Source organism: Aristolochia californica, unplaced genomic scaffold, assembly GCF_029961685.1.
Source record: "Aristolochia californica isolate CCGP_79_NKW_82.1479 unplaced genomic scaffold, dmAriCali1.0.hap1 SCAF_9, whole genome shotgun sequence".
In the NCBI taxonomy this organism is placed as follows: Eukaryota; Viridiplantae; Streptophyta; class Magnoliopsida; order Piperales; family Aristolochiaceae; genus Aristolochia; species Aristolochia californica.
In genome coordinates this window covers 30,550,860-30,564,789 of record NW_027182290.1, presented here as the reverse complement: position 1 = coordinate 30,564,789, position 13,930 = coordinate 30,550,860, and the positions used below count along the sequence as shown (strand labels likewise).

At 40.5% G+C, this 13,930-nt stretch overlaps 2 protein-coding genes across 10 annotated transcripts; one reads left to right on the top strand and one right to left on the bottom strand.

Annotated features, from left to right (window-relative positions):
• Window positions 1-1,711: 1,711 nt before the first annotated feature.
• LOC137941407 (clavaminate synthase-like protein At3g21360) lies at window positions 1,712-7,495 on the bottom strand. Its single transcript, XM_068786798.1, has 3 exons — window positions 7,045-7,495; window positions 5,629-5,882; window positions 1,712-2,284 (listed from the first exon to the last, which is right to left on the bottom strand). The coding sequence occupies exons 1-3, from the start codon at window positions 7,408-7,410 to the stop codon at window positions 1,924-1,926; spliced, it is 981 nt and encodes a 326-aa protein (XP_068642899.1). The 5' UTR covers window positions 7,411-7,495; the 3' UTR covers window positions 1,712-1,923.
• Window positions 7,496-8,078: 583 nt separating this feature from the next.
• LOC137940960 (uncharacterized protein C3F10.06c) lies at window positions 8,079-12,196 on the top strand. 9 transcript variants are annotated; one of them, XR_011110339.1, is made up of 8 exons: window positions 8,079-8,390; window positions 8,532-8,689; window positions 9,015-9,717; window positions 10,271-10,374; window positions 10,486-10,594; window positions 10,695-10,754; window positions 11,268-11,630; window positions 11,707-11,789. XR_011110339.1 is itself a non-coding variant. In XM_068786093.1 (8 exons), the coding sequence occupies exons 1-8, from the start codon at window positions 8,111-8,113 to the stop codon at window positions 11,788-11,790; spliced, it is 1,566 nt and encodes a 521-aa protein (XP_068642194.1). In that variant the 5' UTR covers window positions 8,079-8,110; the 3' UTR covers window positions 11,791-12,196. The 9 variants fall into 9 exon arrangements, 6 of the variants coding, with proteins under 6 accessions (XP_068642194.1, XP_068642192.1, XP_068642196.1 ...); XR_011110340.1 differs by having other exon boundaries at window positions 11,268-11,634; window positions 11,707-11,726; XR_011110341.1 differs by having other exon boundaries at window positions 10,673-10,754; window positions 11,268-11,335; window positions 11,707-11,721.
• Window positions 12,197-13,930: the final 1,734 nt, after the last annotated feature.

Below are 13,930 nucleotides of genomic sequence, written 5' to 3'. Positions count from 1 at the left end.
TAGCCTCCCTAGAGCCTCAATTGAATCTAATTAGACATGCATCTCCTAATTAGGCTCTTCTAAATTTTGGTAATTCTGTTTAGTTTAGGATCCCGTTACCTAGGATTTTCAGAGCATATTTTAAACAAGTTTATCGCAGGTAAAAACTTTACATAAACTGAAAAATCTATTTAGTGTTACTAACCATTGTGCCAAAAGATCGATCTGTTAGCGAAGGTGCAACTTGCATATTAAAGACAGGCACATTCGAACACTCCCCCGCACAAGGAACACTCGTGTACAAATATAAATGCACAATCCCACCTATACGGGGACCCTTCTTCCTCGTATGCTATGCATTGCTTGGTCATTATACAATGCACCCTTCTTCTATGAAGAAAAACCTATTTTTGTTGCCCACTTCTTCGGGATGCTTTGTTTTACTCTCACTTATAATTTATATAGGCTCCTATTGGATCACGAACTCCATTGCCCTAAGAAGTCCTATTTGCCCACAAAACTCCTCTACTCTCTCTCTCTCTCTCTCTCTCTCTCTCTCTCTTTGGCATAAACTTAATTTAACTAGGATTCTAACAAAACACAAGCTTAAGACACTTTTGTGGAGACCAATAAAAACTTCTTTTGTGAGGAAAAACAACTAATCATATTTTTGTTGCCCACTTCTTCGGGATGCTTTGTTTTACTCTCACTTATAATTTATATAGGCTCCTATTGGATCACGAACTCCATTGCCCTAAGAAGTCCTATTTGCCCACAGAACTCCTCTACTCTCTCTCTCTCTCTCTCTCTCTCTCTTTGGCATAAACTTAATTTAACTAGGATTCTAACAAAACACAAGCTTAAGACACTTTTGTGGAGACCAATAAAAACTTCTTTTGTGAGGAAAAACAACTAATCATATTCCTTACCTCTCTCGAAATCTTTCCTTGCATCCATCCAGGCTTGCAAGGCTCAGTAAGCCGGCCACAATTCTTTGATCAGCGAATTAGCTTTAGCCGGAGTCTCGACGATCCAGCTTTAAAATACGTGCGTTGGATCAGGATACAATCCAATTAGACGCCGCATCGAACTGCTTCGTAGTACACATTATAGGAATTTAACTATTTCACAGCCACCGATGTCTGTCATTAGTTTCACGCATAAATCATAAACTCGTTCTTTCTGTCAATACGCAAGGAGGAGCCACGAGAGAGACGACTGACAATGCGTTAGCCACAGCAGGGCATGCGGCTGGGACTGTTTGGAATATCTTTAAGATTAGAAGAGCCTTCAACCCGACGTCCATCGTCCGATATGGGGCCATGACGAGTAGCCTTCTTTTATTTTCTTTTACAATAAAATAAAAACAGTTTCGCACTCGATCATCCTGTTAACCAGTACTGTGGAGTTTACCAATCAGAGGAACAAAAACAAGCATGAATAACATCAGGCAAACCATCCACGGATCAAATACTATAGACGGTGATTTGATTCACCTCCGAACAAGAGAAACCGCCAGACAGCCACCCAGAATGGCACTAGAAGTTTAGGTTGTAAATGACTTGGTATGGGTACAAAGATAGCAACCATAAATTAGGAGAGCATCCTATAAAACCGATAGCAACCTAATATAGGAGAGCCACCTATGTAACCATCTTTTATTGTGCAGTTTTGAACCTACACAGCCTCATAATCCCAGTGCAGTATGAATTCTTGTAGTCATGACTCGAGAGAAATCGGGTAAAAAGTTTCATGTATCAATAGACCACCACTAGCGGGCAAGTTTTTAAGTGCTTCCTGAAAAGGTATTTACTGTAATCTCATCAGGTTTGCATAGCTCACGACTTTGCTCCTGAATAATAAGTACATTGTCATTGGTGACTAACAAGTCCAAAGTGTTGGACCCATGAGATTTAATATGACAAGATAACATCTGACCAACCTTTATTTACATAGAGAAGCCAATATTCTGCGAGGAGGTTCAAATGATCGGCGAGAATGAAGAACAGCTAAGTTATCAATGAGGAGAATATCACCTTTCTTCCAGGGAATAGCAACAGATTCCTCCTCAAGAATTTTTAGGCAGTCAGAAATCACATCAGCTGGCAAAGGGGTACCATCTCCAAAAGTAACAGCTTTCACTGGATCATTACGAGCATCTTCCCATCCGGTATAAGCAGCCACCATACTGTTAAACCATATCTTTTGTCCCCTTAGTTCATCCATCTTGATTGCTGGTATAGGACCCATAACTGTTTTCACTCCATCTTCCGACCATTCCAACTTCATACCCAATCGATTAGCTCTGCATCAATTTCAGGACAAAGAGTTAAAACCTATAATCGGGGTTAGAAAGTTTTAATTCACAACTAAAACATGAAATATTGAATTTTTCACTGCCACGAGCACAAAGAATAGGTAGCCCTGGAAACTTTTACAACCTCCGCTCAAGTGGATCAGAATATATTGTTTATAGGATTTAAAGAATCACAAGAGGATAATTGATGCAGGCGAAAATATTTGATGCGGATACATATTCGGATCTTTAATCGGATCTGGTATAAATAATTGGATCCTTAACAGGATCTTTAGTCGGAGTCGATCTTTAGTCGGATCCTTAATCGGATCTGTTGTATTGAACCCGGGTTAGGGTTTGCTTTATTTTGAGCTGCAGCTTGGGCTTGTCGGGGGGCGTTGAGTTCGGTTAAAAGACTGTTTAGGTTTTAGGGATGGTGATTGAATGATATTTCGAATCGATTTAGAGAATTTCTCTACGATTTCAGGGTGGATTTCGTGCGTTCCTCCCGTGATTCTCAGCTTGATCCGCCTACAGGATAATCACTATCTTGTCCGGTGTCAGTTGGTATCAGAGCTTCAGGCTCAAGAAGAAGCTGATCACGCCAGAGACGCTGCAGCGAGTAGAAGGGTCAATGAAAACGACGCCGTCGCCATCACCGTTGAGCTACCGCTCAACGTCGCCGCCGGAAAAACTCGGGATTCGACCGAGCAAGGACAGAAACAGAGCAGAGGCTCTGGAGTTGCCGGAAGCGAGGGAATCGGCAGGGAAAGGGTTCGGCATCGACGTCGTCACCGCCGGAACTATCGTTCGACATCGCTGTTGCCGTCGCCGGCATAGCTGTCGATGAAGCTGGCCGAACGGAACTAGTTCAGGATTGACCGAACACAGAGGTTCGTCTGAGAGAGGAGAACCTCGCGCGAGGCAAGCGCACCTAGTGCTGCCGGAGACAACGGCCGGAGAGGTCTTGATTTAAAAAAAACAAGGGACTCCGAAATCCCGATTTCGGGAGGAAATCTCCATCGGCGTCGGGACAGTTTCCAGTGTCGAGGTATTTTCGATTTGGGGACAAACCTAAGTTATCTTATTTTATTTTTTTATTATTTTTTATTAAAAAAAAAAACTAATGGACAAATATTGTCTTCCATGATTGGTGGTCGTGGTCGTAGCCGTAATGTTCAGGCGGTGATATTGGAAGATTTGTAGAGGCAAGTCGCGGAGTTAACCCAGCGTCTAACGACGCAAGATTTCGGTTCTCGTGAGATGGAAGATCACGATTCCGATGCCAGGGTTGAAAACCTAGATCGCAATCATGCTCAATTCGGGGAACACCGTGGGAATCGACCTGTAGACCTCAGTTTCCGCATGACGCTACCCGAGTTTTTTGGTACGTTACAGGCCGATGGATTCATTGACTGGTTGCAGGAGATAGAGCGTATCTTTGAGTATAAGGAAGTCCCATATAACATCAAGGTGAAATTGGTTGCCATGAAACTCAAGGGCAGAGCATCTGCGTGATGGGAGCAGTTGCGGTGATCACGAGACCGACAGGGCAAGGCCAAACTCACTGATTGGGAAAAGATGAAGTAGAAGATGAAGGGTCAATTCCTTCCTTTCGATTACACTCGAACCTTGTTTCAGCGACTTCATTTGTTGCGGCAAGGCTCGAGATCAGTGGATGATTACACGGAGGAGTTCTTTCAGTTGCTTGCCCGGAATGACTTATCTGAGACAGAAGAGCAGCTGGTGGCACGGTATTTGGGGGGGTTACAACAGCCCCTGCCGGATGTCCTCTGTCTTCACTCGTTGTGGACCGTTTCTGAAGCCTTCCAGCGTGCATTGGCTATGGAACAACAGCTGAACCGGAGGCCCATGATCAGAAGCGATCAAAGCAGCCCACCAGCTCGTCCTACAGACTCAGTTTCTGCCCCGCAACCTACACAAGGTACTTCTACTTCACGAATTCGCTGTTTTCGATGTGGTGAACAGGGCCATAAGGCCACTGAGTGTAGTAACCCTACTAATCAGAAGGGCAAAATTCTTCTGATTGAAGAAGTGGTAGATGAAAATGCAGAGCTTGGGGAGCCTGTGTATGATGATGATGAAGATGGAGATGTGTTGTAGGGTGATGGCCATGCGACTCTGGTTGTTCGTCCGAGTCTGTTGACTCCCAAGGTGGATTTAGGGGATGATTGGTTGCGGACCACTATTTTCCACACGACCTACACAGTCGCCGATAAAGTGTGCACGATGATCATTGACGGTGGCAGTTGTGAGAATGTCGTGTCTGAAGAGACTGTTCAGAAATTGCAGTTGAAGACAGATCGTCATCCCAAATCGTACAAGTTGACATGGCTGACTAAAGGCATTGAGGTACAAGTCGATTAGCGATGTCTCATATCTTTTTCCATCGGCATGAAATATTTTGATACTGTTTGGTGTGATGTTGCCTCTATGGAAGCGTGTCATGTGTTGTTAGGCCGCCCTTGGCAGTATGATCGCCGTGTTATTCATTATGGGCGAAAAAATACCTTTTCCTTTAGCGTCAACGAGAAGAAAATTGTGTTGGCACCTCGTCAGGCAAGACCCACTCCTCCTCCGATGGCTGGTATTACTAACCTGGTTTCACTGTCCAGGGTTTTCGTCGAGCATGGAGACGTCGCGGAGGATCCTCCTCCTGGACTGCTTCCTGAGCAGGCGCAGCTGGCCATTCCCGCGTGTCATTTGCGGCCTTCTGATGTTTTTCATGTCCCCCCTTTGTTTCCTTATTTTCTGGGTTCCGCTAACACTATATGACCTCGAGGGCGAGTTCTTTCCAACCCAAGGAGACTGATGCGGGTACATATTCGGATCCTTCATCGGATCCGGTGTAAATAGTCGGATCTTTAGCCGGATCTTTAATCAGAGTCGGATTCTTAATCGGATCTATTGTATTGAACCCGGGTTAGGGTTTGCTTTATTTTGAGCTACAGCCCGGGCTTGTCGGGGGCGTTGAGTTCGGTTAAAAGACTGTTTAGGTTTTAGGGATGGTGGTTGAATGATATTTTGAATCGATTTAGAGAATTTCTCTACGATTTCAGGGTGGATTTCGTGCGTTCCTCCCGTGATTCTCAGCTTGATCCGCCTACAGGATAATCACTATCTTGTCCAGCGTCAATAATCCTAAGTCTCCATGAATTGGTGCTATCCTGCCTTATGCTGTTGTAACACTTCCAAGACCCAAACCTACAATGGCTTGTTGAAGAAAGATACAGAAGAAAGAAGCTGAAAGTCTAAGTTATCCATTGTTAGCACAGAAATAGGTATTAGTTAGTTGACAACGAAATCAATTAAATTATTAACCAGCTGACTACCTTTCCTCAGCAATGCCTTTATCCTTGGTAAAAAATGTTGACTGCCACCCACGACCAATGGGAGAAGAAGGATCATCTTCTGCCCCAAGAACCCGTGTATAGATCAGACCATGTTCCTCAAGTCTTTCAACAAATGCTGGGTACCTCTCTTTCATTTTTTCATAAACAAGATGGCTGAGAGCTATAGGTGTTTCACCTCCATTTCCTGGCTCCACCTCACAGAAGAAAAACAATTTGGATGGATAATCTGGAACCTACGATAATTCAACTTTATCAGACTTAAAGGTACTTAGAATTAGAAGCGAAACTTACTTCAAAACATTGAATGGTCTCAAAAAATCAAAAACAAAAAATAATTTAGTCATTAGATGTTCTATAAGGTGGGAGGATGAGATTGGCTCCTACTTAAGGAACCATCATCCACATGCTTTCTTTTTCACACCATGAACCATCATTGCGCCAATTTTCTCCTTGAATTTTTAAAACATTGATACAGTAGTTGAATAAAATATATTTTTGATAATTCACCACATTTCTTCTTTAGAGGACTAACTGTTCCCCATTAGTCATAGAAACACAAAGAAAATATCAATCAGGAGATTCAAAAGAATTTTCACATGTCATGTGCTACATGCAACAAATTATGTGGGGTAGAACAAATTTATTCCACAGGAATGCAATCAATGATCTCTAAGAATACATCTTGTTTAAAGTTACAAGTTACAATCAATTTTTCTGTTAAATTGAACGTATCTAAAATGAAGAGTATGACCACAAACAGCAAAGAAGAAACAAGACAATGCGCAAAATATTAACCACAGATTTGACAAAGTTCACTACAGTGAGTAGTGCAATTAGCAATTTCTATTATCAATCCACCAAAAATGCATCCTCCATTTTAGTTTAAAAAAGAGAGAGAATACGTATTATCTTGAGAAAAGAGCAAGAAATGACATTAGGGTTCACTAATGCGTATTCTTAAGTTTATGTTAGTTGTTTGTGAACTGGATAGCACAACTATTACTACTACAGGAACATATTTTCTCTGTCCTAATAAAATAAGTAAACACAAATGCAACAAATGAAATTGTTTGGCACTTGTTCGAAATTACAGGTCATTAGAAGTTCATGTTAGTTTACATGATCAGAAACGCTAAACAAATACGGCCGTGACAAGATGAATACACTGAAGAAACATTTCAAATTCATCAATATATATACATATATATATATATATATATATATATATATATATATATATATATATTTCCAGGTTGAATCATACTTCTAGCTTTATCATTGTCACGAAAACTAAAACAAAACGCAACATATCTATTTCCTCTGAAAAATCTGGAGTAGAAATGAAACAAAGAAAAAATAAAAACAAAAAACCGGAAGTCAAAGAGGAAGAGTTACCTGAGCCATTTCATGGTGAAAGGGGATCTTCTTATCAGGTGGCGACTCGTTGGCTGTGAAAACCCTGCCTACAACGTTTGTTCGGGGAGCAGCACCCCCCACATAGGGCAACTCATGGTACCCGAAAGCCTCGACTACTTGGTTAAACTCCGAAGCTGTCATTACCGGAAAATCCCGCAAAATAATCGCGCCGCTCGAACGAAGTACGGCTTCCAATCCTTCTTTATCCCGCTTTATGCAATTCGTAAAACGAACAAAATCCACTACGACAGATGGATTCGGAGAAACGATGGCGGGAAAGAGAACCCCGCCAACAGGTTTCTGCTGCGGGAGTCGAACTTGGACGAAATAATCCGCGGCCGGCATTTTTCGTATCTGCGTTCGAGCCAAACGAAAGGATTACAAAGGCTGCTGCTTCTGGAGTCATCCACATTCACTGAATCAGGACAAAAAGCACTACTCCGAAATAGGTTACCCATATAGACTATTTCCGAGGCCCATTATATAGCCTTTAAATTGGTTTATATAATTTATTTTTACTATAAAATTTAAGGTACAAAGTACAAACTATAAATGTGTAGTAATTTAATTTAAAAATATATATCCTAATATATTAAGGTGATACACTATTTCAAAATCGCCAAACGATTTTAAGTTATTTTTGTTAATATTCTATTTATTTATCTGATTATCCACTATATTATTAATAAATAGATAAATAAATATTATTTAAAATAATTTATTTTATATACCGATAATAATAACATTTTTTGATATACCAAAAATAAATAAAACTAACTTATTTCATTTTATTTATATACTATTTTCACCCTTATTTCATATGATTTGTACGGATTCAAATATTCAACGGAAAAGAAAAAGATCGACTCGCTTTTGCCTTAATTTTTTTTTCAGAGAGCCAAAGCTTTCATGGGCAATTCAGGAAAGAGACCATACGCCATGAGCTTAGAGCCCAAAGCCAAAAGACAAAAGACAAAAGTCAGCAAGCCACTGCAACTGCAAGGGTTCAAACTTTCTCGGAGGTTTGGAGCCCGTCTTTTCAGCCATGGCGGAGGAGAGGCTGAGTATTTACAGGGCTTCAAGAAGCATAAAGAAAAAGCAAAACTCTCTCTACAACGCTCTCAGGTCGATTTACGAGGATTCCATCTTCGTGTCAGAGATTGCTGAGCTGTGGCGAGAGCTTCCCCTCGTCGCCAACCTGCGTTGCGGTCTTTGGTACTCTTCTCGCTTCGATGGGACCTGCTACTTCAAGTCTACCGATGGCCACTGCAAAAATTGGTCATTTAGCATATCCCGCCTTAATTTCCATGTTGCCCACCTCTGTGGTATTCTATATATATATTTTTTTTATATGTTGTTATTGAAATATGTTAAAGACTCGAAATAATCTTTACTTGGTGAATGCGTTATCTTCTGTCTATTATTAAGCGTCAGTGTATTGTTGTTGTCTCGTTTATTGTGTATAGCGCAGAAAGGGGGTTGTATCATCGTCGATTCCACTCGAAAAGGTAAGCGGTTTCCAGACAGTATGTCAAAAACAATACCTATATGGTCTTGCGTGCTGAATCGGGCGATTATGAATTATCTAGAGAAATGTTCCACAGTTAGTGGAACGAAGCAACAGGTAATCTTTTTTCTCATCGAATCCGGCATCATTATATCACATATGCTTTGTCCCATCTCATAGAATAATCTTGCTATGCAAAATGTTAAAAAATTTCAGTACTTTCATGCTCTTTATTCATTCAGATGGAAACACCGTCCAATTGTTGCATTTAGTGCTTTGGTGGTTAAAGCCAAAAACTGTTGACTAATTAAATATGTTTTATCTGCAAAATTTTGGAATCTTGTAACCCTTCAGCAATACAAGGTTCATCAAGTTCTATTGTCCACATTTCTTTCTTCTGTATCTGTACTTATTCTCTTTTCTTTTACTGAATTACTTCCAGGAGTCTAATGTCTGTCCTGGTACAAAGCATACTTCTCCTGAATGGGATTGTTCTTTATATCTCCCTCTTTGGGTATCTGCAATGGAGAAAGCTGCCATTGAAGATCGACTTGAAGATTGGACTAAACAATTGGAAGCCAGTGGTGTTGATATTAGCTCTCTTGCACAATCCTTGAAGAAACCCCTTCGTCCACTTTGGGTTTCACAAAAAACTGTTGTCTGGTTGAATGAAGTACCTGATTTTGATTCATGGGACTTCACACCTGTAATTCTTGTTTCAGCATCTTCCTCAAATGGTATAGTTCAGCATAGATTCACATCGGAATTCAGTTGGCATTATATATCTGGAGCAGGAGATGATGAGGAAAGCTGGGCACGAGGCTTAACACCTCAGCTTTTCTGGAAGAATGTGATTGATCTGATAGATTCTGATCCTGATTTATGTAACCAACAAGTAGCTGATATTGTTGAGAAGGACAGGGTGTATCGTTGTCAAAGGGGAGAAGATGCTCCTCAAGTCATAGTTAAGCCAAAAAATTTATCGGTAGAGAATCATAATAATTATAATGAAGAATGTAATGCATGTCCTCCACTTGGGGGTTCTGAGTATCCAAATAATCACATTGATATGGGCTCTCTTGGTCATCAGAGGTCAATGTTTTGGATAGGATCAACGAATTTGGCAGTGGGCTCAACACAACTTGGTAAGCTATTTGATAGTTGTTTATTCTTCTCAAAAACAATAATTTTCCATCCTTTGTTCAATATCCTGGTGCTCCTATTTATCCCAAGCATGTCATCTAACTACGATAATTTTCATGTGTCTTTGTTTGAATGGGTTGAGTAAGTTCATATACCATGTAGTACTTGGGGACACTGGTTTCCTCTTTATTTGAGTGGAAAGGCAGATCTTCCTTTGATTTCCTTTGCCTGTATGTTATGGCTTATGGTGGTAACCAAGTGATATTGCTCCATTTTGAATTCTAAAATTTCTCAGGAAACAAAGGTGAACTCATTAATAGGATTCGTTTGTTTGGCTTCTGTATTTCTCATTCATGAGCATGCATATGAAAGGCTCCTCTAATTTTAGGTCTGTTTTCTAGTTATAGATTGCTTGAGATGTGCAAATTGACCAGGAATGAGAATTTTCAACGTTAGATCCATATAACATGAACATGGGCCCATTTTTATGACAATCAGGTTTTGGGATTGTTTACCTTTCTTGAACATGGTGTATTCTTCTCTTTCCTGGTGCAGTTACAAATTTGACTGAGGAAGTTGCTTGCACATTGAATTGTGAGCCTGAATTATCTTCCATCTGTTTTCCATGCTCTGACACATATTTGCACTTACCTATGGTGGTACGTTCATAGCAAACACAGACTGGACATGGCTTTGCTTATTTGTTTTTGTGAGCTAATTGTCTCTTTTATGAAGTAACCTTCTGGTAATTTCAACTGGTTTCATGGCAGAGCTCGAAACAGGACCGGTTTTCCTTGCTAAGGAATCTTCCTGCTGCACTTAGTTTTGCTCAATCGAATTTGAGACACAAGAAGAAACTTCTGATTTGCTGTGATTCTGGTAAAAGCAACATGCCTCTCATCAGAACTTGATTTTGTAGTACCATGTTAGCTGTTATTTTTTAACATGCAAACACAGATTTTGTGACCTCTGATTGCAGGGAAAGATATCAGTGTTTGTGTTGCTCTAGCAATCATTACATCGCTGTTTGATGGAGAAGGTATTTATCTGCCTCTCTTTTCTGTTGTCTAAGAAAGAATAACTACTAATTATCTTTCTATTTTTTTGACAAAGATGGATTGCATCTGTCCTGGTCTTTTCTTTCAGCTCTGCTGGAGAGGACTGAGGGGAGTGTCCACCACCAGTGAGCTCCACAATTAATTTTTTTTTTGAAAATTATGCAAAGAGGATATTTATCCTTGTAAGGGGAAAAAAAGAAGAGTAGGTTGAAAGGGTAAAAGAACTTAGAAAGCAGTACGATGAGAGTGACTTCCCTTGGGCTAATGGAATGAGAGTAATTTTGCTATTTCTCAGTGGGAGGGAGTAACAAACCCTATTCTGTATTCTATTTTCACTTTCCAGCCGTTTTTTCTCTCCTTTCTTGAACTTTTTTTTTTTTTTTTAAGTCCATGAATGCGTATGTTGAATCTTTACAACTAAAATTCGTAATAATCATATCTGTGAAGAAAGTACGTAAATATTTCTGATATCTTGGGCATCAAATGCTTGTCAGGGTCTTTTGATGATGGCAAGTCTTTCACGGATACACATATCACCAAGTTGGAGATGCGAAGAAAGCTGGTATTTATCTGTAAATTTGCTGTAAATGCACAACCATCTAGAGGCAACTTGAAGCAAGTTTTTAACTTCTTTAATCAGAGACAAGATCCATCTAGTTCTGTGGTGCCAGACCAAGCCTAGAAAATAGAAAATCTCCACAAAAATGTCCATTTCAACTTGAGAAATCTGTAAGGGTCCCGGAGTCTTTTTTTGAAACAGTACCAGAAACTACCGAAGTCCAAAGCGATATGTAGTTTTTGTTGTTTGCCCACTTCCTCGTCCTCCCTCTGCTATGTGTTGAACTAATCTTCTACTGGTGGGTGCGTAACTTAATCAGTGGTTGAGATGTTTATTTACTGTATCATTTATTCACTCAGAAGGCTGTGTTGCAGAGTGGTTTACTGCACAACTTTAGAGGAGCAGGTGATCGGCATGGCATTCTCAAGCAACAAATGGCGTCTTTGCTTACCGATTGATGGTTTCCCATTGAGATTTGGAAGGTAGCGGTATCCATTTTGTTGAATTTGTTTGCTTCGAAAGCTGTTAACTTAGTAAAGAGAAACCTAAATTTGCTGTGAAATTTTGAAGCAATTCAGGCCCTCTACTCGAAATTGTTGTAGCAGCAGTGCATGAATTTTAAACTCTTTTCTTAGGAATAATAATTGAGTTTGGATTCTTTATCCAAAAAGAAAAAGAATTGATCCAACATGGGAACTTGGACCAAACCGACTAGAGCAATAACAAAGGTAAAGAGTTGGGCACGACGATCCCATTTCTACTTTTCGTCCTCTTTGGGTCTGCAAGTAGGAATTTAGGGTTCAACTTTAACCTAATCCATGGCATTTATATCTTTCTGTACACAAAAAAAAAAAAAAAAGTACTGTACATCAAATCGCCCCCGCTTTGGTTTAGTAATCGGATGGGATTGGGATGCTAGAATTGATCCTTCTATTCTGATTAACTCACTCCTAAAGCAGTCCCCAACGTATGCTGTTCCGAACGAATTTTACAGTGTCTGTAGATGGGAATAATGGAGTCTCTGATTTTGACCCATTAGTTTATGGCCACTTTTCCATCAGGCCCCTAGCTTTATTGATGTTTTGTCTTGTAATTGTAACGATCATATTCAAGTAGTAAGGATTAGAGAATATGTTTCTCATGGATCGGATAAAAAGTATGAAATCAAGGCAGTAGTTTGTCGTGAAGCTAACTCTGAGGTTCAAATACAGCCCCTAAAGGCCACCAAGTGTCCCCGACATGGTCTAACTTGACGGTGAACAAAAGCTTTATGTTCCACACTTTCCAATGAATAGGTCCGTGACGATAATGGCTGATGTCAAACGAGTTCAGTCGCTAGTGGTAGGTCCCGGGTGATAGACATTTAGCACAGGGGGTGTCTTCCCTCGTCGAAGATAAAAAGGAACGACGATCGCCATGTTCATACAAGTTGCTTTTGATAAAGAGTGTTTTCCCACTCCCCGCTTCTAGAAGCTGCAACTCCCCTGCAACCGATAATAGAAATGAAAGATATTTTAAAAATATCGAAATAAACAGAGACTGACCACTGCCTAAGTTACCTCATTCGGTTGGCTGATTACACAGTGCGATGGCGAAGGACGGTGGCCGGAAGACGACACTTGGTCAAAAGGCAAACCCCACTTTTGTTATGTAGGGCGTCACGACGTGAACCAGAGATTAAAAGACGGTCAACACTCCAGCTGCTCAACTTTTGGATAGATTTAACTATGGTTGTCGTCGTTATTCACGTGGAAGACCCGTTCCCTAGTTATAAACAACTCAGGCTTAAGATATTTGTCCTCTACTCAAAAAGAGTTTGAGAGTGCAGCTTATATTATCTCCGACTCCGTCCCACCAGTTCCAGAATTTTATTTTATTAAAATCTTTAACGCTTCGAAATTTCATGTTTGATCTTATTGTTAAGGTTTAGAGTTGAGAAGGCGTCACGTCACGACTGTGTGACTGAGTACAGCAAAAAAGGACAAAGTGCAGAACCTTGTCTAGACCCACAGAGGGGCAGTCGCCAGTCTGCAGTCAGCTAGTCCAATAAATTCTGGGTCCTTTGAAGGTTTTTATTTTTTTTACTGTTGGCATCATCGGAGAGCTACTACGGAGGAGGAACACGCGTTGTGTTATACCCACCACCGTTGGCCTTCTGGTAGGTTCTTCCGTGCTCTCGTTCCCCTTTTGTTCGTAAGATTCCAAATTTCAGCTGGTAATGGCTCCATCAACACCTCCTTATCGTCGTCAAACGAAAGATAACGAAGATAACCATAAAAGATCGACTTTAGTGATTCCTAATTATAACTTTTAACCTCCCTGTAATCAGGAACAGGTTGCTTTGTTTCGAAGAATCTAATGTAGGTGACCTTCCGAACGCTAATGCTAAATGGGTCCCAATAAGCAGCAACTTGTTTCGGCGAATTTCAACCCACGGAACCCTATTTCAAAGACGGATATCACGTTCTGCAATAATTAAGGGGGTCCCTATTTCAAAGACGGATATCACGTTCTGCAATAATTAAGGGGGTCATACATGCAACATACAAAGATCACATCAGTAATTAAAAGGTTTTTACTCCTTTACGCCAGAGTCTG

Bases quoted from the DNA above. Each gene is read 5' to 3' on its own strand.
- LOC137941407 (XM_068786798.1), bottom strand. From the start codon at position 7,410: ATGCCGGCCGCGGATTATTTCGTCCAAGTTCGACTCCCGCAGCAGAAA. The intron at 5,883-7,044 runs GTAACTCTTCCT...GAATTATCGTAG, and splicing joins TTCACCATGAAATGGCTCAG to GTTCCAGATTATCCATCCAA. The intron at 2,285-5,628 runs GTAGTCAGCTGG...AAATTGATGCAG, and splicing joins AAAGGCATTGCTGAGGAAAG to AGCTAATCGATTGGGTATGA.
- LOC137940960 (XM_068786091.1), top strand. From the start codon at position 8,111: ATGGCGGAGGAGAGGCTGAGTATTTACAGGGCTTCAAGAAGCATAAAG. The intron at 8,391-8,531 runs GTATTCTATATA...TATTGTGTATAG, and splicing joins CCATGTTGCCCACCTCTGTG to CGCAGAAAGGGGGTTGTATC. The intron at 10,375-10,485 runs GTACGTTCATAG...GTTTCATGGCAG, and splicing joins ATTTGCACTTACCTATGGTG to AGCTCGAAACAGGACCGGTT.